Source organism: Camelina sativa, chromosome 12 (genome assembly GCF_000633955.1).
Source record: "Camelina sativa cultivar DH55 chromosome 12, Cs, whole genome shotgun sequence".
Lineage (NCBI taxonomy): Eukaryota > Viridiplantae > Streptophyta > Magnoliopsida > Brassicales > Brassicaceae > Camelina > Camelina sativa.
This window is the reverse complement of record NC_025696.1, coordinates 5,873,929-5,895,453: the sequence shown is the minus strand read 5'-3', so window position 1 is coordinate 5,895,453 and position 21,525 is coordinate 5,873,929. Positions and strand designations below refer to the sequence as shown.

Below are 21,525 nucleotides of genomic sequence, written 5' to 3'. Positions count from 1 at the left end.
ATACCATCGCTGTTAGTCCACCAAAATATATGACAATAATCTGATTATATATGACAAGGAAGCCAAACATGTTATACAAAAGAAATGAAATACTTCAAGGCAAAATGTTATGCTCAGGATACGAAAATTAACTTCAATCTACAAGCAAACAATCAAAGAAAAGAATGAGCGCTAATAAAACAATGAGTATGTATATATCAACAGGCGGGAAGAATGAGTAGAAGAAGTTCAGCGACGAAGAGCCCCAAGCTTGGCAAATATGTCGTCGTAATCTGGGAGTTTGGGATGAACATGGCTAGATTTCTCCTTTGCCGGAGGTTCTGGCTCAGGTGATGTCACAGTTTTGGGAGGAGAGCTTGAAGAAGCTGACCCTTCTTGCTTAGCCAATGACTTGGCCTCTGGAGTTGGCTTTGGAGAAGATTCTCGATAGTGAGAGACTTTTCCAGTTTCTGGAAGAGAGCTTGAAGAAGTAGCTGATCCTTGTCGCTTAGCTGCTGGCTTGGCCTTTAGACCTGGCTTTGGAAGAGATTCTTGATAGTGAGAAGCTTTGTCGGTTTTTGGGAGAAAGCTTAAGGAAGAAGCTGCTCCTTGTTGCTTAGCCAGTTGCTTGGTCTCAGGAGTTAGCTTTGGAGGAGATTCTTGTTCGTGAGAAGCTCTGTCAGTTTTTGGAAGAGAGCTTGAAGAATAGGCTGATACATGTTTCTTAGCTAGTGGCTTGGCCTCAGGATTTGGCTTTGGAGGCGAATCTTGATCATCAAAGACTGTCTCAGTTTTCGTGGTAACCAGAGATGATCTTCTCTCCTGTCCCTTTGTTCTTCGTGAGATGGAAATAGAAGGCTTGGTTTGGGTGCGTGCAGCATCTCTACCAAATTCTCTCTCATCTTCATCGTCACTAGATATTGAGTGAATATATGAGGCAGAAGCAGAGGCAGGGGTGGTCTTGTGGATCCTCCTCTCTTGACTTCTGGTGGAAACTCGGGTCGGAATCTTGTTCTCCGTGTCCTCATGGCTGACGCGCGAATGTAGATGTGTTGGCTGAGTTCTTGACTCAGTTTTTTTATCTTGATATCTGACAGAATCTATCTCCGGAAGTTCCGTCTCTGATTCATCATCACTAGAAAATGAAGCTGGAGGTATATAGCTTGGTCTTTTGTCCGTGTTGCTTGCTCTCTGAGTGTTAAGTTCTTTCCTGTCTGTCTGAAAAGAAGAAGACCTCGATGGATCAACTACTGTTGGGACATGCTCTTTAACAGATTTAGACCATGTCTTGTCTCTTGGCGGACTCATTCCATAAGATGGGAGAGTTGTTTCATTCTTAGTTCCAGCGGCTAGAGGTTCAATCCTAAGACCTGTAGGAGTCTCTGAGTCGGATACTTCCTGTATCTTGGAATCATCTCCTTCGTCTTCGGAGTCTGAGGGGAAAAAGTAGCGTCCTAGATCATCAGGAACATTAGACTTTGGGGACTTAAGAGATTTCAGCTTCGGGCTTTCTTCTACATGTCCTGAAAATTTTCCTTTGTTTTTCAGATTGTCTTCTTCACTTTCAGAATCTCGGTCATAGTCATCAAACATTGCAGACGGCTTAGGCTCATGCAGAGAAGCCGGAGGACTTGTAGGACCATCATCAAATATAGGAGGCTTCTCCTTCTCAAGAACCTGTGAGGTTGAGGCTGAGCTGGTTTGTCCCATAGCCTTGTCTCCTTCGAAGCTCCATGAACTTGTCTCTGTTGGCATATGATCAGGTGTTTTGCTGCTACTGCCGAGCAAAGAAAATCCTAATCCTTCTTCTGGTTCATCATGATAAGCATCCTCTGTGTCAAATTGAGGTTTATCGAAAAACGAGCTATAGTCATCAAAAGCTGGAGCAACAACAACATCAGGACCATAATTGCGACTCTCTGTATCTTCATCTTCAACAGTGCTCTGAAATCTGTCTTTTTCCAAGATACTTGGTGAATCGATATGGTCCGAGGCAGTTACATCATAGTCATCAGATAAATTGCTTGACTGTGAATGTGATGAAGCATGACTTGACTGTTTCTTGAGCAGAACACCTTCTGAATTGCTAAGGTCTAAATCATCCACACTTGGCTGCTTCTTCTCTCCACCCATTTTAGCAAAAGAATCGTTCGGCCTCATCTCCAATGAGTTCTCCCGAGAACGACCTCTCCTCCATGAAGCATTTTCTGATAGCTCATCAACATTCTTCTTAGAAGATTCTGCCCTAGTAGTAGTAGATTGATCTTCTTGCATGTTACTGCTTCTTAACATCTCTTCCTTACCAAAACCTCCGCCTTGCACATTTGAGCTACTTCGACTATGTGGGGGATTGTTTCTTAAACTATCATAAGAGGATGAGTTCAGCGACTCTGTTGAATTATGCATTGCCATCATCCGTTCTTTACTTGAAAGCTCAGCAGCTGCACGTGCAGCAAAACTCGCTCTTTCTGCAGATTCAGCAGCTGCACGTGCAGCACTTGTTGCATCAACAAATTCTGTTTCCCATGGAGATGAATCCCCATGACCTGGATTGGGATGTCTGTGTTCTCTACCGTCAGTTCTACCTCCTGTATTAAAACAAATGACGATTTGTTTTAATCTAACGGTCAGCACAAACAAAGAACGACGAAAAAACAGAAGGAACATCAAAGATATGAAAAACTAACCAGACGGTTTTGGGTCTTGATGATAGTAATCAGCTGTCTTCCCAATGTTGAAATCAGTAGATGTAGTGCGGCTTGAAGATCTTCCATCAATGGCATATGAATTCTGCGACACATTGACAGTCGTAGCTGGAGCTTGAAACTCTGGAAGTTGATTGTTTTGGATTCTTGAAGACTGAGAGTGAGAGGAACTTGCTCCACTCTGCTCAAAGAAATCGAAAAATGCTAATGAGGAAACAGATACTAGAAGGTGAAAGTAACATCAGCAATATTGAACTGAAAAATATACTACTAACCGCTAATACAGTTTCCTTTGGATCTGATTCAACCAAAGATTCTGCTTCCCAAGTTACATTATGCTGCGCAGCAATATCCGTCAAAATTTTGTTCTTCGTTGGACCATCAGGAGCTTTAACAGACAATTTATCCACCAACTAAACATAAAGAGACAGAGAGAGTCTCATAAGCAATCACACCTCTCTTAAGTCTTAATACAAACAGCGCAAGAAAAGAAGAGAACACCGTTACAACCACTTACCAAACGACTGACACCAGAATCAGGTTGCAAACCAATAGCAGCTGAAACAAAATCTTTCCCATACTTTGCAGAGAACTGCTTAACAATATCTGAGAGTTCTGAAACATCTGTTAACCTTTGAGAAGCGTACAAGACACTCGCCACAGCTTCCTTAAGATCATTAGGGCAAGTCCTGAAGTAAGATAAGAAAACAATGATCAAACACATATAACACAATAGAACAAAAAGAAACAAACACAAATAAACTTTTTTAACTTACTTTTGAGAGTCAATGACACCCAAACGAGCAACAAGAAGTTCACAATATATACTAACGAGCTCATAAGCAGCTACAGTCTTCTCTTCTCTCACCACATGCTCCACCTGAGAGAAAGTATAATAAGCATTTCACAATCCATGACTCAAAAATCACATATTTTCATACAAACAAATGAAAAAATTTGATTGCTTGCTTACTCGAATTTGAGCTGTCTGGGTTTGGCCGGACTCGAGCAATTGAGCCAATTCTCTTCTTAATTGTTTAATCTGTGTATCCTTTTTGTTCTTCAGTATTTTCAGGCGTGACGCCGCCATTTGTAAAGCAGTTTTGCTTCATTATTGAAAAAACATGAAAAAACAAATCACAAAATCATTCAAAACAAACCCAGATTGTATCATTCCTCCGGTAATGTGAACAAACTGAATTTACCATTTAGCAGGCTTAAAACTTCGATGAAGCACCTTCTTCATTGATCAGAGAAACGAAAGATGAAGCCTTTTAAGGTCTGGGGAGTCTCTGAGTACACAATTGAAACGAAAAAAATCAAGGGCTTTTTTAGGGTTTTTGTTTAAGAGGATCAGATGAAAATGTTGTGATCTGAGGAAATTGGACCTTCTCTCATGACCCGAAGAAAAGTATCAATTTTGGAGAAGAAGAAGATGAATTAGAGATAGGAGTAAAAAAAAAAAAAATTGACTTTTTTGGGTAAACGGTTAAATAGGTGTTGAAGATTTTGATCACGCGTCAATATGACAAACTAATGTAAGAAAAAAAAACTCGGAAAAAAAAAACGAAAAAGACATGTATGTCACATGTGACATGTTGCATGTCGACAGAAGAAAAATAATAATAATCATTTGGAATTAATGTATTTCAGATTTTGTAATGGTATTCAAATATTAGATTTTTTGTTTGAATTTTTTTTTCGTAATTTATATAACTTATTTATATTTGTTAAAAATGTATTTCAGTTTAATTACTTTTTAGTATTGGGATATCAAAACTGTAGTTTATCAAATCTCTATATATTAAGGGGTGATGTATTCAACTTGACATTTTAAGTGATTTCTCTAAAATTTACAAATCTTATGTTATTTAATCATGGATTTTTTAAAGTCAGCTAAAATCTACTGTTATTAAAATGATGATTTAAAAATCTATTTTAAAATCTACTATTATTCAAAACAGTTTGTAGATTTGGATTTTAATAATTTTTAGAGATTTTGGAGAATTTGAGAGAATTTATTTAGTTAAAAATACAGAAATCCAAATTTCATGGTTTTAGGTGATATTTAATTTTTTTTTACTATAAATCATATCAACTTCTCTAAAATTTATTAAAATTCCAAATTTTCTAAATCTCATAAATTTCAATACACCCCTAAATTTCATCATTTCATGATATCCATATCTTTTTTGTCCAAAAGGCAAAATTATACTCCATCCGTTCTAGTTTAACTGTCGTTTAAAGTTTTTGCACACAAATTAAGGAAACTATTAAATTTTATGTTTTGCTCTTCATTAATATATTTTATAATTTTTCATTAGTTAAAACTTTAAAACAGCAGGGATAAGATTATAATATTCATCAAACATCTGCATTGAAAAACTAAAACGATAACTAATATGAAACAAAATTAAATCCTAGAATGACAACTAAATTAGAACGGAGGGAGTATTTTGTATCGGTTTATCACTAGATCACGATTTATTTAATTGTTATAAATAAAGATCGAAGAGTTAGTTGGTCACATGTTTCTCATCCATATTTTATTTTGTCTTTAAATATGAAGACACCGACAAAAAGATATTTGAAATACCATAAAACCAAAAATTGCGAAACATAGCATCATCTCTTGTTGTAATTAATTAGGTTTTCAATACAAAAAATATCGAATATTTATACTCTGTATCGTTTATCCTAAATTCATCAAAAATAACCCGATTATAATAAACTCTATTCATCGCCTAAGTATCGAAAAGTTCACTTGTTGGGATGCATGTACACGCCGAAGCAAGGTTACATTTTATCACAAAACAAAGCATGTTTACTTATATTAGTAAGATTTTTACGGAAACGACAACAAGAAACTATAAAACGAAAAAAAAATTGAGTAAGAACTCTTTAGAAATTACTGTCAATCATATATGAATCAGGCCATACATTATACAACACAACAATGTATATAGAGCATAAAGTGATCAAACCTCTCTTTTAATCAATTTTGGTTAGTCCTACGTACGTACTTCCATTATCTCTTTCACTAGACACTAGTGGCTCTGTGGCTCTCGATCCAGCTCGGCGGCTAAGCATTGTTTCAGCTCCGTTACGATCTGGTTCATTGTTGGTCTACTGGATCCTCTCTCTCTGACGCAAGACATTGCGATCTCTACAAACTTCCAGGCTGAGTCCTCCGAGAAGTCGCCGCGAAGTAGCGGATCCACTATACCGTCTAGTTCTCTGGCCTCGAAGAACGGCCAAACGTAGTGAACAACGCTGATATTGTCTCCTTCTTCGGTTTTGATGATGGCTCGCTGGCCAGTAATGAGTTCAAGAAGAACGACCCCAAAACTGAACACGTCGCTCTTCTCGTTCAGCACGAATGTTCTGTAGTGTCTGTCACCACAAATCTGATTTGTTTAGTTTATAAGATATGATATTGTTGTCCACTTAAATTGGTTATAATTTTTGCTAAACTGAAAAAAGGGTTTTGAACTGAATTGGCCAACCCTAGTTTCAGTATTACCCCTGGTTTGTGATACTACCAGCCAGACCGTGTGATCCGTAGAGTGTATAAATTAAAGGAACTTACTCAGGATCAATGTAGCCTGGAGTTCCCATGACGGTAGTCACGGCGTGGCTGAGATCGTCCTCAGGGAAGACCTTAGAAAGGCCGAAATCAGCAATCTTGGCTTCCAAGTTATCGTTCAATAGGATGTTTGCTGTTTTAACGTCTCTGTGTACTATTGCTGGCCTGCACCCATCGTGCAAATACTCCAAACCTGCCAAGGCGAAAGAAAACTAGGTGTTAACAACTAAGCCAGGTTTGGTTTGTAGTTAAAAATCAAGGATGTCAAAACTAAGACCAACCTTGAGCAGAGTCTATGGCTATATGGAGTCTCTTTTCCCAGCTAAGATCTTCTGCATTCTCACCTGCATGTCCGTAGACATAACACCGATGACGGTGAGCTCATAGGAAGCAACAATTGGTAACAGAGAAATAGAGAGAGATGAAGATTACTTGAAAGATAAGCTTGCAAGTTGCCGTTGGCCATGTACTCGTAGATGAGAGCCATACTGCGATCATCGCAATATCCAACAAAGGAAGCTAAATTGCGGTGATGCACTGTCAAAAGAAGCTCTGCCTGCAAACATTTTACACTTAAGCAACCATATAAAACAACAATTTCCAAAATATATGATCATATTTTTGATGTTCTTTAGATTACCTCGACTTGGAATTGGTTAGAAGCCCTGGATGATGATGATGACTCTTTAGGTTTTCCCAGTGAAGAATCGTTGATCATCTTTACAGCAATTTTAGTCCCATCTTCAAGGGAACCGAGATACACAATACCAAACCCTCCTTTACCAATCACTTTATTGAAGTTGTTTGTAATGCTAGAGAGCTCATTATATGTGAATCTTCTCTTCCCTGAAGGCAGGAGTGGTCCTATATAGGCACCTAAAATCAAAACATTCGTTTTTCTCAGCAAAAATCTGACTTCAAATTTATTAACCGCGCGTGAAGTAATAAAATTCTAACCTAACCTTTTTTCCTTTGCCTTAGTATGATCCATATGATAACTAAGACAACAATGAGAACGATTACTGATGTCCCTACGGCTATTGGTACGACCATGTTGTTCTTCTTCTTGTCTTGACATGAACGTGAGGTACAAAGGTTTTGATCATCCACACTGGAAAACAGAGGAAATCACAAGATTCATAGAGAGTGCTTGTGTTTCAGTAACTTTTCTGTAAAATGCTAGATGTTACCTGAGTGCAAGTAGACCAGCCTTAAATTTTTTCATAAGAGAATTTGGAATAAACCCAGTAAAATTGTTTCCTTTCAAATTCCTTGCAACACAAAAGAAAAAAAAAATGTCAAGAGGCAAGTTCACTATTAAAATAGACCAAGACTATATATCTATATATTCTGTGGTCACTTACAGAAGTTTCAAATGTTTTAGATCCGCCAAAAACTCAGGTACATTTTGTTGTAGGTCGTTGTTAGATAAATCCCTGAGTAAAACAATGCATTAGTCTTTTATAGTTGATGTGAATAACAGTGGTGGAAAGTGTCAATGTATTTGTATACTTACAATGACTCAAGAAGAGAGAGATTTCTAAATGCCAATACTATTGGTCCTTGTAATCCGCTTGAGCTAAGATTCAGGGACTTGATTTGATGATAACTATTAGTGCTGTAACTGCATCCAATACCTTCCCAAGGGAATAGTCTTGGGGAGCAAGGATCACCACTCCAAACCTTATTCACTTTATATGTTTCTTTTATGCTTTCTATGGCATGAACTGCATTAACAAAATAAAAATAAAAAATGTGAGTTTTAGTAGCAATCTTACAGAGTCCAAGTAGAGATGGAAACACACCATCATCAGTTCTGGTGTAAAATTCATCTAGAGATTGTACTGTGAAGATCTCAATAGCATTGAGAATTGGTGGAAGCGTTGAATCTGCGGTCTTCTGAAGAGAAATCAAGTGATCATTACCAGAGAAAGCTATTGGATTAGATAACGTCATTGAATACTTTGAAGAAGGAACAAAAGAATTTTCAGAAACAGGGGAACCATTCCACAAAATCTTCATCTTTCTAGTCTCATTACTCTCTAGCGCCTCGAGTTCCGCAAAGTAAAGATATGCGTAGAACCGAGCATTTGGATCGTCAGATGTCCAGAACAGTTCCAACGGATCATCATCGCTTTTAGGCGAAGCAGCTGTCTTAATAACTTCATCAGGCGGCGAATAACCGTTCTGAAAAACATCGATATAGGCGGATGTTACAATCGAGTTCCAAGAGATATTTGAGGAGTATGGAGACCAAATACGATCGAATCTATCGTTTTGGTACCGTCCTGTTCTGTTTAAATATCCAATGTCCCATCTTTGATAGAGTACCAATGAGACATTTCTTCCAAATTCAGTATTATAGATTGAGCTGTTCACAGGCCGGAGCTCCAAGCCTGAAATAAAAGGAGTTCCTTTACCTTTGTTCACAAGGCAAACATATGTTGTCTCTGACTCTGCAAAGCTTAAAATCTCTTTTATGACTTGGTCAGAAGCATTCTTGAACTTCACTGTCGACCAGAAATTCACGTTTACATAGAGATCAAACTCAGGCAAGGCTTTTTTACCATCGTAGTTTCCATACATAAACCAAGCTCTGATGAGATAAAGGTTCCCTTTTCCTGGAAAAGTTTTTAAGGTGTAACAGTTTCTGTTTCCTTGAGGGAATGCTCTTACTTCAGCAAGAGTTGACGGCAAAACAGGGTTTTTCGGATAGCCGTATTCTTCAGAGACGTTGAAGTTTACGCCAGTAGTTATGAAGGCATCATCGGAGACGTAAGTGATTTTGGCCATAGTGTCTTCAGGGGTTTCGTAAGGAGGTATGCCACAATCGATGTTGATGTAACCTGTGGATCAGAGGAGAAGAAAGGGAGATTACTTACAACACAAGCTAAAATGTTAATGACGTTTGAGAAAGTTTTTAAAGCCAACTTCATTTCACAAAATTTAAACACCTTCAAGAACATGGGCCAATTTATAATCAAACAACAGAGAGAACAGAGGATTTATGATTACTTGCAACACAAGACATTGTATTAGACTTTTGACTAAATTTACAAGACAGGTTTTCTCGATTCTATGTTTTGAGTTTCAATCACAAACTCAAGGTTTCTTTAGTCTGAACAGAGAGGAGAAAAGGAAACCTGATCGGCCTTGGCCGTGAACTACAATGGTGATGGCAAGGGTAAAGAAAATGCCGAAAAAGAGAGAGTGATTAGCCCTCATCTTCTCCGATCCTTTTTGTTTTTGTTTTCAGAAGTTCTTCAGCTTATCATCGTCAAGAATAAAATAGACAACGTGCGACTAAGATAACAGAAACATTAAAAGTACAAAAGTCTACTCTTTATGTTATTAGGCAAGGGTTTTGTAGACTTTTCTTTCATCGTTGGCCCAGTGGCCATATATATACTTCCCACTAAGGTGAGGAAGACAACCTGGATTTTATAAGATAGATGGCAACAGAGGTGGAGTTACCACTTACCCCCACATGTTCCTCTATAAAGTCCTGTTTTTAATAATTGAAATACATATAATTTATAGATAAAAAAATGGTGAATGTTCTAAAATAGTCACGTTTTGACTTTTGGTGAAGTTATTTGTGATGTGATTAGCAATGTAGCATTCAAAATACATAGACTAATTCATTGATAACCAATTGATTTTGATCCGTGTGAAAGAATACGAAGTCTATTTAATGACTTTTCTATAACCATGAAGTTACAGATTTTACAAAGTTGATAGAACATGATCAAAAAGTAGAAGAGCTCATATTTAAAGAAGCATAGACTTTGGAGCCTTCTTTTGTTTGAAGGCCTTCATTTATTCCAAGGCCAGCCTTGATGTCCACTTTACTCCTTGAGAGATCCACCTCCACGAGAGGCTTGCTTCCGAGCATGGGAGGTTTAAGGATATTACCTGAACACAGATTATTCACAGTAAGTACTCTAATCAGAAATGTCACAATGTAACAGAGAGTCATTTGGTTTCATCACTAGGACTAGCTTATATACTCATACCGTTGTAGTGGCAAACAATTTAATGTCCCATAATCACAGGTTCAATATGAATATATCGGAGCTTCAATGTCAATACAATTACCTATTTTACTGAAGAAAATGCCGTAATTCATTCCGTTGTACACGGTTGGTATCACTGTCGAATAAGGGCATTGCTCGGAGAATCCAATCTTTTGACCGTTAGATTTTTTGATTGATCTGCTTAGCTTGTTTACGCAACGTATGAACTGCTTGTGACAGTTAACGTAAATCATACCTGAAAAAAAATTCCATAATTGATTATCAAATACTCAAAATGATATCCTGTTTTACAACTCAAGAATGAGCTTTCTATTCTTGATTGGTTTTACCTTTTTGATCAACACAATTGTCATGTGTCATACAACAAGCATCAAGACCATCACAAGGTTTCTCTCCAGGACATCCATAGTAACCTATCCCACAATACTTCCCATATCGAATGACGAGACCTGAAGAAACAGAGAGATGGGGTTAAGAAAAACAGATCATGCACTAAGTTAGTTTTTCTCCAAATTTCAAAAGAATGCACACAAATCATCTTACTGTTGCAGTTCTGTACAATGCACGTTTTGCTGCACTTCCCCTGTCATTTGTGATTCAACCCATCAGAAAAAAGGTAACAATAAAGACACAAAACATGAACAAAGAACAGTAAGTACATATAACCTCGCTGTGAACGACGGCGAAGAGGAGGAAGGCGGTTAAGCCGGAAGCAATACGTGCCAAAGCACCGCCGCAAATCATCTCTCCCCCGTTAACGTTTATGGGTTTTGACTTGTGTTCTTTCAAAAATTTCTGTCCCAAACTATATTTGGGTCTCTTTTATAATGGAAGATCCCATCGTTGGTGCTCCTGCTTTCTCGTCCCTTCTGTCTCTCTCTATTTTATGTACACAAATACTAAAAAAAACTGAAGCAGTTTCATGATTTACACCCTAACAAATCTTCAGTTTCTTTTTGGACGTTCCTTATCCATAATAAGAACTATTATTATTATTGACGTTAAAAACAGAGGATCATTTTGGTGTAATCTATCAGATGTTACGTATAGATTGCTGTTTTTGACAATACTAATTGAAATATCTTGCAGTTGACAATAACACAAGTAATAATCACAAATATAATGAAACAACAAACTTTATGTTGATTATATATATATATATATTAATATATATCAAAAAACCATAGTTGAAATTATTTCTCTACATTATATTTCCTATATAATTATATGAATTTCTTATAATAAACACACATCTAGAGTGAAATAGAAACTAAAGTAATATGTAGATGGACACAAATCCATTCACTGCTATTTTGTTTTGACCTGAAAATAATCATTTGACCATTAGAAAACAAGGTTTACGAATTTACAAAGTTGAGAGATATATATAGAGTTATGAGTCACCTTATAAGCTGATGATCAAGAAGGGGAAGGGTTCATTGGAACAGAGACTTTGGAGCCTTGTTTTGTTTGAAGGCCTTGCTTTGTACCAAGGCCATCCTTTGTGTCCGCTTTACTCCGAGCGAGATCCACCTCCACGACAGACGCGGGCCTTGCTGGCGGCTTAGGTGTAATGATGTTACCTGCGCAAGATTATTCGCATCTTATCGGTATTTAACTGAATTAAGCGATTTGCACTTTAACATCAGAAGACAGTATAGTAAAGGGTTTATAATCAGCAATGTCACAAACAATGTAACATAAGTCATATGGTTGGAAGTTTTGAACACTACCAGCTTATTAGTTTACAAGTGATTCTCATAATGAATTTATAGTGACAAAAGGTTCAATGTCATAAATCACAGGTTCAATATGAATAAAACAGAGCTTAATTAGTTACTTACCTATTTTACTGAAGAAAATGCCGTAATCCATTCCTCTGTACACGGTTGGTATCACTGTCGAATAAGGGCATTGCTTGGAGAATCCAACCTTTTGGTTATTAGATTGTTGGACTGATCTTTTTAGCTCGTTTATGCAACGCTGAAACTGCTTGTGGCAGTTAACATAAGTCATGCCTGCAAAAAAACCAGATGCAGCAGTACATTCTCAGAATCCAATATCTAATAGATTTGTAGTTAAAAGATGATCATTTCATTTCAATGTCCCTCTAAAGATATTCTTGATTGGTTTACCTTTTACAGTAACACAATTGTCATGGTTCATACAACAAGTATCAAGATCATCACAAGGTGGCTCTCCAGGACATCCGAAGTAACCTATCCCACAATACTTCCCATATCGAACACTGAGACCTGAAACGGAGATGGACCGAGACAGATGAGCTGGTTTTGCTTGAGAAATGCTCTTTATATTCAAAGGGTATGCATAAGAAAAACGATAAGCTCACCGTTGCAGCTCTGTGCAATGCAGGTTTTGCTGCACTTCTCCTGTCATTTAGATTTAACCAATCAGAACAAGATAATATCATCGTCTTGACATTACCATAACTCACAAACATGAACAAAGAACAGTAAGAATATATCTATTCATCAACCTGGCTGCAAACGACGGCAAGGAGGAGGAAGAAGGTTAAGCTAAATCCGACATTTGTCAAAGCACCACCGCGAATCATCTTTTTATCTTTGGCTGTTGAAGTTTCTGATTTTGGCTTGTGCTTTTTTCAAATTCTGACACCAAAACGTATAATTGTGACTCTTTGAAGTGGAAGTTCTCATTGCTGGTCCTCCTGCTTTCTCGTCCCTCTTCTCTCTTATGTACCACAAAGACTTGAAAAAACAATAAGTTTCATATTTACCAATCAAATCTTCATATTTTATCAAAGAAAAATGAAAATTCAGACGTTAACTGATTTTTAGTGAGACATGTTACAATATAGATTGCATAAATATGGTTCAACTTTTCTATCAAACAAACATTAAAGTGAGAGAAATTTCCTGGGAAATTTTGTTCTTATTGAGAGCAATCTTATCAAAGAGTTATAGCAAAATGGATTTTCTCAGCTCCAAAGCCTCCGTTTCAGGGAAAAACTGTAAAAAAAAATCGATTCAAGAGAGAATCATGAAAACTAAAAACGGAGGAGGTGATTACACAATCTTCAAGTTATTGTTCCTCTCCTTCAAGGGTAATAGCCTGTGAAGGTGAATCCTCTGCCGGCGATTTCACCAGCGCAATACCAAGCAAAGCATTCAAGACCAAACAATGCAGCGATTCCTGCATCTTCTACCTTTAGACCAGATCTGTTCTTCCATAAGTTCTTTGCGTAGTCTACTTCCTTCCAGAGAGTTTCATAGCGTCCGGGAATGCTGTAATAAGGAGTGGATAAGTGTTAGATACTAGAGTCAAGTCGCACATAAAGGCAACATCAAGATTACAAAATGCAAATGCCCAAAACTTTTCAATTCATGGTAAGATGAAGTGTGGTGATGGAACGGGTCTCGCCTATGAATCAATTTATTATCAAGCAAGAGGCAATATACTGAGAATTCTTTTGTACCCCGAAAAAGATGGACCGTACTGCATATTTGAGATATAGACAAGAACAATTGTTGCAGATGAGATTACTAAGAGTCGAGATTAAGAGATTTAATAATCAAACCAACCGAAGCTTGACTACTTTAAAACACAATCCTGCAACTTATGACAAAGAACTAAGCAAGACCAACAGCTCAGCTAAAAGATAGCATAAACCACATGTAAACGTTTGAATCCAATATCGATTATGGGGCGGGCAACAGAAATAAGAGGAGACATCAGAGGATTCATAGTATGCCCGTTTAATCATTTCATGTCTACTTTACGCCTTAAAGAAGAAAATGAGAAAATGACAAAAGTCTCTTGCTAACCAGAATATCGGAAATGGTTCTATATATGAAAAGGGAAAATGTTGAGAGATAAAGGAGGGAAGAGAGATATCAACCTAGCAAGACGGGTGTACAGCAATTGCTTAGACAACTCTTGACACTTCTCCACAGTGGCAGGTTCCTGGATATACTGCTTGTTCTTCTCCAACAACTGTCTGTAGTAGGAAGTTCCATGCTTAGCCACAAACTTCGAAGCTTCACATGCCTTTGATTGAACTTGTATCAACTTTGATGCCATCTTCACAACCTAAATCCTTCAAATACAAAAAAGAGAACTTTACATCAAGCTACCTTCAGCGTTACCATTTCAGCTCTAAAATAGAGCAGAGAATTCTCAAGCAGGTATCTTTTATTCATAAAAACCAAATTAACCAAAGCTTTCACATTTGAAAATCCGTTAATTTCTCTACTAAAGCAAACATTTGAAGAGGCTTCAGTGAATTCACACAAATCAAGCTAAAGAAACCTAAAACCCCAAATTCTAAATTCCAGAACGATTAGATCGAACAAGCTCCATTGTAAAACAAACCAAGCCCATCAAAAATCCAAATCCGTGACTCCTAAAACGAACAATTGTAATCGAAGAAAGAAGAGATCACAGATATATAGATCTAAAAGTCAACCACAAAGCATACAATATACAAGAGAAAGCAGGAACAAAACCCTAGATACCAATTAACAAAATTCATAAAACCCAATTAAGAATCTGAGAACAAATAGAAAAGAGCGAGAAAGATCGGTAGGAGACGAGAACCTCGCCGTACCTTTCTGCAAATTTGATAATGCAGCTCCGGTGAAGCTGAGAGAGAGATGATGATGAGTCGATTCGAGATTTCGGGCCACTGATTCAACAACTTCGTAATATGGTCACTTCTCTTCTTCGTGTTTAAACGCTGTCGTTTCTCCCTACGCTTGAAACGACGTCGTTACTTGTTTTGTTGTCCTCAAGTATTGAAACGACAGCGTTTTGTAATACTTAGGCACAATAAGATCTGCCACGCCGGGAAAAAACAAAAGTTAGCCCAGTCGTCATGTCGTCTCTATCTCCACCGCCGATTCCTATGGAGCTTCACGCCGGTAACCGGCAAAAGCTCGTTGATTCAATACGCCGTGACTTATCTAGTTCCAATCGTTCTCTCGATGGATTCGTTTTACTTCAGGTACTCATTGGTTGCTCAAAGCTTTTATCGTCTTTAGTTTTATAATTTCGTGGTTTCTCTTGATTTTTTTGGAACGATAGGGTGGTGAAGAAAAAAATCGATACTGCACTGATCACGCTGAGCTTTTCAGGTACTGATTTGGAAATTTTATCTTGAGGGTGATTGAAATCGTACTAGTTTAGTCTGTTCAATGTTTTAAGTGGAACATAGAGTGATCTTAATTTGTTGAATTGACTTGGAATATAGGCAGGAGAGTTATTTTGCTTACTTGTTTGGAGTCAGAGAGCCTGATTTCTATGGAGCTATTGTGAGTTTTTTTCATCTATTTTCTCCATTTCTTTGGATTCTATGTTGCTTAATTGATGAATTTATTTTCTTTTGGTATTGGAAGGACATTGGAAGTGGGAAATCTATCCTTTTTATTCCAAGGTTGCCTGCTGATTATGCTGTCTGGTTAGGTGAGATTAAGCCATTGTTACACTTTAAGGTAACTATTTGAATATTTTCTAGTCTTGTTAATTGGTTCAATGCATAAATTTCTCTTTATAGTGATGGCATTTTGTGCTTTCTGTTGCAGGAAACATATATGGTTGACATGGTTTTTTATGTGGATGAGATTGTTCAAGTTTTTAATGAACAATTCAAGGGATCTGGAAAACCTCTGTTGTATCTCTTGCATGGTCTTAACACTGACAGCAGTAACTTCTCAAAACCTGCCAGCTTTGAGGTTTCACATTTCTTCCTTTCTTCTTCACTTGCTCTGGAGATTTCGTCTTGCCATTTTCGTGTCTTGATCCTAAAAATAAATAGCTTCTGGCACGTCTTGTGATTAACAGTTTTGGGATTCTGATGCTCATAGTGTTTCCTTTCCTCGAATATTGGAATCTCATTTGTACTTTTTTTTTTACTGTTTTTGTGTCTTCTTTCAGGGGATAGAGAAGTTTGAGACTGATTTGACTACCTTACATCCTATTTTGGCGGAGTGTCGAGTTATTAAATCAAGCTTGGAGCTTCAACTAATACAGTTTGCAAATGATATAAGTTCTGAAGCTCNAGAGTCAAGTCGCACATAAAGGCAACATCAAGATTACAAAATGCAAATGCCCAAAACTTTTCAATTCATGGTAAGATGAAGTGTGGTGATGGAACGGGTCTCGCCTATGAATCAATTTATTATCAAGCAAGAGGCAATATACTGAGAATTCTTTTGTACCCCGAAAAAGATGGACCGTACTGCATATTTGAGATATAGACAAGAACAATTGTTGCAGATGAGATTACTAAGAGTCGAGATTAAGAGATTTAATAATCAAACCAACCGAAGCTTGACTACTTTAAAACACAATCCTGCAACTTATGACAAAGAACTAAGCAAGACCAACAGCTCAGCTAAAAGATAGCATAAACCACATGTAAACGTTTGAATCCAATATCGATTATGGGGCGGGCAACAGAAATAAGAGGAGACATCAGAGGATTCATAGTATGCCCGTTTAATCATTTCATGTCTACTTTACGCCTTAAAGAAGAAAATGAGAAAATGACAAAAGTCTCTTGCTAACCAGAATATCGGAAATGGTTCTATATATGAAAAGGGAAAATGTTGAGAGATAAAGGAGGGAAGAGAGATATCAACCTAGCAAGACGGGTGTACAGCAATTGCTTAGACAACTCTTGACACTTCTCCACAGTGGCAGGTTCCTGGATATACTGCTTGTTCTTCTCCAACAACTGTCTGTAGTAGGAAGTTCCATGCTTAGCCACAAACTTCGAAGCTTCACATGCCTTTGATTGAACTTGTATCAACTTTGATGCCATCTTCACAACCTAAATCCTTCAAATACAAAAAAGAGAACTTTACATCAAGCTACCTTCAGCGTTACCATTTCAGCTCTAAAATAGAGCAGAGAATTCTCAAGCAGGTATCTTTTATTCATAAAAACCAAATTAACCAAAGCTTTCACATTTGAAAATCCGTTAATTTCTCTACTAAAGCAAACATTTGAAGAGGCTTCAGTGAATTCACACAAATCAAGCTAAAGAAACCTAAAACCCCAAATTCTAAATTCCAGAACGATTAGATCGAACAAGCTCCATTGTAAAACAAACCAAGCCCATCAAAAATCCAAATCCGTGACTCCTAAAACGAACAATTGTAATCGAAGAAAGAAGAGATCACAGATATATAGATCTAAAAGTCAACCACAAAGCATACAATATACAAGAGAAAGCAGGAACAAAACCCTAGATACCAATTAACAAAATTCATAAAACCCAATTAAGAATCTGAGAACAAATAGAAAAGAGCGAGAAAGATCGGTAGGAGACGAGAACCTCGCCGTACCTTTCTGCAAATTTGATAATGCAGCTCCGGTGAAGCTGAGAGAGAGATGATGATGAGTCGATTCGAGATTTCGGGCCACTGATTCAACAACTTCGTAATATGGTCACTTCTCTTCTTCGTGTTTAAACGCTGTCGTTTCTCCCTACGCTTGAAACGACGTCGTTACTTGTTTTGTTGTCCTCAAGTATTGAAACGACAGCGTTTTGTAATACTTAGGCACAATAAGATCTGCCACGCCGGGAAAAAACAAAAGTTAGCCCAGTCGTCATGTCGTCTCTATCTCCACCGCCGATTCCTATGGAGCTTCACGCCGGTAACCGGCAAAAGCTCGTTGATTCAATACGCCGTGACTTATCTAGTTCCAATCGTTCTCTCGATGGATTCGTTTTACTTCAGGTACTCATTGGTTGCTCAAAGCTTTTATCGTCTTTAGTTTTATAATTTCGTGGTTTCTCTTGATTTTTTTGGAACGATAGGGTGGTGAAGAAAAAAATCGATACTGCACTGATCACGCTGAGCTTTTCAGGTACTGATTTGGAAATTTTATCTTGAGGGTGATTGAAATCGTACTAGTTTAGTCTGTTCAATGTTTTAAGTGGAACATAGAGTGATCTTAATTTGTTGAATTGACTTGGAATATAGGCAGGAGAGTTATTTTGCTTACTTGTTTGGAGTCAGAGAGCCTGATTTCTATGGAGCTATTGTGAGTTTTTTTCATCTATTTTCTCCATTTCTTTGGATTCTATGTTGCTTAATTGATGAATTTATTTTCTTTTGGTATTGGAAGGACATTGGAAGTGGGAAATCTATCCTTTTTATTCCAAGGTTGCCTGCTGATTATGCTGTCTGGTTAGGTGAGATTAAGCCATTGTTACACTTTAAGGTAACTATTTGAATATTTTCTAGTCTTGTTAATTGGTTCAATGCATAAATTTCTCTTTATAGTGATGGCATTTTGTGCTTTCTGTTGCAGGAAACATATATGGTTGACATGGTTTTTTATGTGGATGAGATTGTTCAAGTTTTTAATGAACAATTCAAGGGATCTGGAAAACCTCTGTTGTATCTCTTGCATGGTCTTAACACTGACAGCAGTAACTTCTCAAAACCTGCCAGCTTTGAGGTTTCACATTTCTTCCTTTCTTCTTCACTTGCTCTGGAGATTTCGTCTTGCCATTTTCGTGTCTTGATCCTAAAAATAAATAGCTTCTGGCACGTCTTGTGATTAACAGTTTTGGGATTCTGATGCTCATAGTGTTTCCTTTCCTCGAATATTGGAATCTCATTTGTACTTTTTTTTTTACTGTTTTTGTGTCTTCTTTCAGGGGATAGAGAAGTTTGAGACTGATTTGACTACCTTACATCCTATTTTGGCGGAGTGTCGAGTTATTAAATCAAGCTTGGAGCTTCAACTAATACAGTTTGCAAATGATATAAGTTCTGAAGCTCACATAGAGGTCTGATATGCTTCTACCAGTGAATGAAAATATGTTCTTTTCTGTTGTCTTGTTCAATATTTTTCCTTTTCATATCATTTCACTACTTAGGTTTCCGACCTGAACTCTTCTTTATCTACTCCATGTAGACGTTTTCTCTTCCTTTCATGCAATTGTCTTTTAACCATGTTGTTTATCCACATCAGGTTATGAGGAGAGTCACACCTGGCATGAAAGAATATCAGATGGAAAGTATGTTTCTGCATCACAGCTACATGTACGGTGGCTGTAGGCATTGCTCGTACACATGCATCTGTGCAACAGGGGATAACAGGTTAGTTATGATGGAGAAAATCTTGTTATTACTGAAAATGCAGACATAATCAACCTTGAATTTTCATGTCTTTTTACATAAAAAAAATAATAAATTGCTAAATTATTTGTTTGCAGTGCTGTTCTTCATTATGGGCATGCTGCGGCTCCAAATGATAGGGTAAATACTAAATGAGAATCCATTCCTCTCTTTTATTAATTCTCTCAGTATTACCTGTTTGAAAATGTTCCATTACTTTTGCAGACTTTTGAAGATGGAGATTTTGCATTGCTTGATATGGGTGCTGAATACCATTTTTATGCGTCTGACATAACATGTTCATTCCCCGTAAGTTCCTTTTCTAGCGTCGGACCTATTGTTAGTTTTCCATTTTATGTGATGTTACTTATTCTGTTATTCAGAAACCTTAAAAGTGTTACCAATTTGTATTTACACCGCATTGACTTGTGTTTTTAATCCTGATTACATGAACATCATAATACGTTGAATATAGTAATTTAGTGCAAGTTTTGCCTTATATTTATCAAATATTGTGCAGGTTAATGGTAAATTTACAAGCGACCAGAGTCTTATCTACAATGTAAGTGCTTTACAAGATTGGTGGAACTTGTGCTTTATTTTTGTCAACTTTTCCTCACAATCCAGACTTTTGGTGATTTTCTATACCTAATTAGGTTTCTCTGATCTGTCGTCTTTTCAGGCTGTTCTGGATGCTCATAATTCTGTAATCTCTGCGATGAAGCCTGGAGTAAACTGGGTGGATATGCACAAGTAAGACTAACTGTGATGCGGTGTAGTTCTGTTTACGTATGCATGCAGATGTGGTAATTGGGAATTAGATCTGCCTATGAACGACATCCCCATCTGTTTATTTTGAACTTCATCTCCATATGGTTATTTAGCTATCATCAACTGAAGCAAGTCAATGTACAGGTTAGCCGAAAGAATCATCCTTGAGTCACTGAAGAAGGGGTCCATCCTCACTGGGTAACTCTCTTTCTGACATTTGTTTACTAGCTACTTTGTTTTCTCTTCTCTAAAGCTAAATTTCATTGTTACGGTTCCATTTTTGTTTCCTAGGGATGTGGACGACATGATGGTACAACGCTTGGGTGCTGTTTTCATGCCTCATGGGCTAGGTCACTTCATGGGCATTGACACACACGATACCGGTGGCTACCCGAAGGTACATCAAAAATCACTATTTCACCCAATAGTAGCATCGTGTATGTAAAAACTACAGTCCGTGTTTCTTAGCCGTTTCTTTGAGTTTTATCTTTAAGGGAGTGGAAAGACCAAAGGAACCTGGATTGAAGTCATTACGCACTGCAAGAGACCTTCTTGAAGGAATGGTAAGGCTGATAGTTTTGAGTATAAATGCTTTTGGTTCTTGTCATCTAGTCTCTATTCATTGCCCAAGTGGTATGTATGCAGGTCATAACGGTGGAACCAGGATGCTATTTTATTAAGGCATTGCTGCTCCCAGCCATTGAAAACGCAGCAACCTCTAAGTTCTTCAACCGTGAAACAGTAGAGAGATTCAGAAATTTCGGAGGTGTCAGAATTGAAAGCGATTTGGTAACACGACTAATTCACCATATATAACCTTTAAATGTTGAAACTCTCAGCAATAGTAATGTCATATACAAAAATCTCACTTTTGTTGTGTGATTTGCGTAGGTCGTGACTGCGGATGGCTGCAAGAACATGACGAACGTTCCGCGGGAAACATGGGAGATCGAAGCTGTGATGGCTGGAGGGCCTTGGCCACCGGTTACTACCAAAAACAATTCGACCAAGTGATCTATAACTACTACTTTAGCCTACAGAAATTAAAAACTTTATAAGAAACTCAATAATGCAACCTTGTTTGTTTTTATTTTTGTTTCAATGTGTTGGTTCATGAACTCAGAACTCATGTGATTTCACTTACCAAATAAAACAAAGTTATGTCACCACTTATTTGTGTGGTCGGATTGAATCTAACCGGTTTGGTGTATGTCGCCGAAAAACCGAACCGGTACAATAAATTGTACATAACAATATAATTCAATTAAAATTTCGTTAACCAGAGAGAGAGAGAAAAAAACAAAAAGTAAAAGACTTCAAATAAAAAAAGC

The 21,525-nt window shown here is 37.4% G+C and overlaps 7 protein-coding genes across 8 annotated transcripts; 2 read left to right on the top strand and 5 right to left on the bottom strand.

The window, feature by feature from the left end:
* On the bottom strand, positions 13–4,187 carry LOC104730388 (serine-rich adhesin for platelets-like). The gene is made up of 7 exons (XM_010449551.2): positions 3,890–4,187; positions 3,658–3,790; positions 3,461–3,564; positions 3,202–3,373; positions 2,960–3,097; positions 2,667–2,865; positions 13–2,567 (listed from the first exon to the last, which is right to left on the bottom strand). The coding sequence occupies exons 1-7, from the start codon at positions 3,928–3,930 to the stop codon at positions 229–231; spliced, it is 3,126 nt and encodes a 1,041-aa protein (XP_010447853.1). The 5' UTR covers positions 3,931–4,187; the 3' UTR covers positions 13–228.
* LOC104730387 (probable LRR receptor-like serine/threonine-protein kinase At4g29180) lies at positions 5,675–9,610 on the bottom strand. Its single transcript, XM_010449550.1, has 11 exons — positions 9,414–9,610; positions 8,076–9,116; positions 7,787–7,997; positions 7,635–7,706; positions 7,461–7,541; positions 7,233–7,381; positions 6,911–7,146; positions 6,703–6,826; positions 6,552–6,614; positions 6,274–6,463; positions 5,675–6,077 (listed from the first exon to the last, which is right to left on the bottom strand). Exons 1-11 carry the CDS (start codon positions 9,493–9,495, stop codon positions 5,732–5,734), a joined length of 2,595 nt encoding a protein of 864 aa, XP_010447852.1. The 5' UTR covers positions 9,496–9,610; the 3' UTR covers positions 5,675–5,731.
* On the bottom strand, positions 9,947–11,087 carry LOC104730386 (phospholipase A2-gamma-like). The gene is made up of 5 exons (XM_010449549.1): positions 10,974–11,087; positions 10,851–10,890; positions 10,637–10,756; positions 10,369–10,542; positions 9,947–10,185 (listed from the first exon to the last, which is right to left on the bottom strand). Exons 1-5 carry the CDS (start codon positions 11,049–11,051, stop codon positions 10,019–10,021), a joined length of 579 nt encoding a protein of 192 aa, XP_010447851.1. The 5' UTR covers positions 11,052–11,087; the 3' UTR covers positions 9,947–10,018.
* Positions 11,554–13,048, bottom strand: LOC104730385 (phospholipase A2-delta-like). The gene is made up of 6 exons (XM_010449548.2): positions 12,805–13,048; positions 12,658–12,697; positions 12,443–12,562; positions 12,152–12,325; positions 11,712–11,890; positions 11,554–11,630 (listed from the first exon to the last, which is right to left on the bottom strand). Exons 1-5 carry the CDS (start codon positions 12,880–12,882, stop codon positions 11,727–11,729), a joined length of 576 nt encoding a protein of 191 aa, XP_010447850.1. The 5' UTR covers positions 12,883–13,048; the 3' UTR covers positions 11,554–11,630; positions 11,712–11,726.
* Positions 13,192–15,002, bottom strand: LOC104730384. Of its 2 annotated transcripts, none has more exons than XM_010449545.2 (3): positions 14,896–15,002; positions 14,188–14,385; positions 13,192–13,573 (listed from the first exon to the last, which is right to left on the bottom strand). In XM_010449545.2, the coding sequence occupies exons 2-3, from the start codon at positions 14,367–14,369 to the stop codon at positions 13,387–13,389; spliced, it is 369 nt and encodes a 122-aa protein (XP_010447847.1). In that variant the 5' UTR covers positions 14,370–14,385; positions 14,896–15,002; the 3' UTR covers positions 13,192–13,386. The 2 variants fall into 2 exon arrangements, with proteins under 2 accessions (XP_010447847.1, XP_010447848.1); XM_010449546.2 differs by having other exon boundaries at positions 14,188–14,378; positions 14,896–14,991.
* LOC104733228 (xaa-Pro dipeptidase-like) lies at positions 15,125–16,364 on the top strand. Its single transcript, XM_010452824.1, has 6 exons — positions 15,125–15,291; positions 15,372–15,421; positions 15,538–15,598; positions 15,683–15,778; positions 15,869–16,018; positions 16,221–16,364. The coding sequence occupies exons 1-6, from the start codon at positions 15,163–15,165 to the stop codon at positions 16,362–16,364; spliced, it is 630 nt and encodes a 209-aa protein (XP_010451126.1). The 5' UTR covers positions 15,125–15,162.
* On the top strand, positions 17,903–21,363 carry LOC104730383 (xaa-Pro dipeptidase). The gene is made up of 16 exons (XM_010449544.2): positions 17,903–18,031; positions 18,112–18,161; positions 18,278–18,338; positions 18,423–18,518; positions 18,609–18,758; positions 18,961–19,092; positions 19,278–19,405; positions 19,522–19,564; positions 19,649–19,732; positions 19,944–19,985; positions 20,106–20,176; positions 20,339–20,392; positions 20,486–20,591; positions 20,689–20,757; positions 20,840–20,983; positions 21,086–21,363. Exons 1-16 carry the CDS (start codon positions 17,903–17,905, stop codon positions 21,206–21,208), a joined length of 1,482 nt encoding a protein of 493 aa, XP_010447846.1. The 3' UTR covers positions 21,209–21,363.

Bases quoted from the DNA above. Each gene is read 5' to 3' on its own strand.
- LOC104730388 (XM_010449551.2), bottom strand. From the start codon at position 3,930: ATGAAGAAGGTGCTTCATCGAAGTTTTAAGCCTGCTAAATG. The intron at 3,565-3,657 runs GTAAGCAAGCAA...ACTTTCTCTCAG, and splicing joins CCCAGACAGCTCAAATTCGA to GTGGAGCATGTGGTGAGAGA. The intron at 3,374-3,460 runs GTAAGTTAAAAA...ATCTTACTTCAG, and splicing joins GGTGTCATTGACTCTCAAAA to GACTTGCCCTAATGATCTTA.
- LOC104730387 (XM_010449550.1), bottom strand. From the start codon at position 9,495: ATGAGGGCTAATCACTCTCTCTTTTTCGGCATTTTCTTTACCCTTGCC. The intron at 7,998-8,075 runs GTGTGTTTCCAT...TTGTTAATGCAG, and splicing joins TTACACCAGAACTGATGATG to TTCATGCCATAGAAAGCATA. The intron at 6,464-6,551 runs GTTGGTCTTAGT...TCGCCTTGGCAG, and splicing joins AGCCATAGACTCTGCTCAAG to GTTTGGAGTATTTGCACGAT.
- LOC104730386 (XM_010449549.1), bottom strand. From the start codon at position 11,051: ATGATTTGCGGCGGTGCTTTGGCACGTATTGCTTCCGGCTTAACCGCC. The intron at 10,543-10,636 runs GTAAAACCAATC...ATTTTTTTTCAG, and splicing joins CAATTGTGTTGATCAAAAAG to GTATGATTTACGTTAACTGT. The intron at 10,186-10,368 runs GTAATTGTATTG...ATCTGTGTTCAG, and splicing joins CATTTTCTTCAGTAAAATAG to GTAATATCCTTAAACCTCCC.
- LOC104730385 (XM_010449548.2), bottom strand. From the start codon at position 12,882: ATGATTCGCGGTGGTGCTTTGACAAATGTCGGATTTAGCTTAACCTTC. The intron at 12,698-12,804 runs GTTGATGAATAG...TCTAAATGACAG, and splicing joins TTGCCGTCGTTTGCAGCCAG to GAGAAGTGCAGCAAAACCTG. The intron at 12,326-12,442 runs GTAAACCAATCA...GTTTTTTTGCAG, and splicing joins CAATTGTGTTACTGTAAAAG to GCATGACTTATGTTAACTGC.
- LOC104730384 (XM_010449545.2), bottom strand. From the start codon at position 14,369: ATGGCATCAAAGTTGATACAAGTTCAATCAAAGGCATGTGAAGCTTCG. The intron at 13,574-14,187 runs GTTGATATCTCT...TCCTTATTACAG, and splicing joins CTGTACACCCGTCTTGCTAG to CATTCCCGGACGCTATGAAA.
- LOC104730383 (XM_010449544.2), top strand. From the start codon at position 17,903: ATGTCGTCTCTATCTCCACCGCCGATTCCTATGGAGCTTCACGCCGGT. The intron at 20,592-20,688 runs GTACATCAAAAA...TTTATCTTTAAG, and splicing joins ATACCGGTGGCTACCCGAAG to GGAGTGGAAAGACCAAAGGA. The intron at 20,984-21,085 runs GTAACACGACTA...TGATTTGCGTAG, and splicing joins TCAGAATTGAAAGCGATTTG to GTCGTGACTGCGGATGGCTG.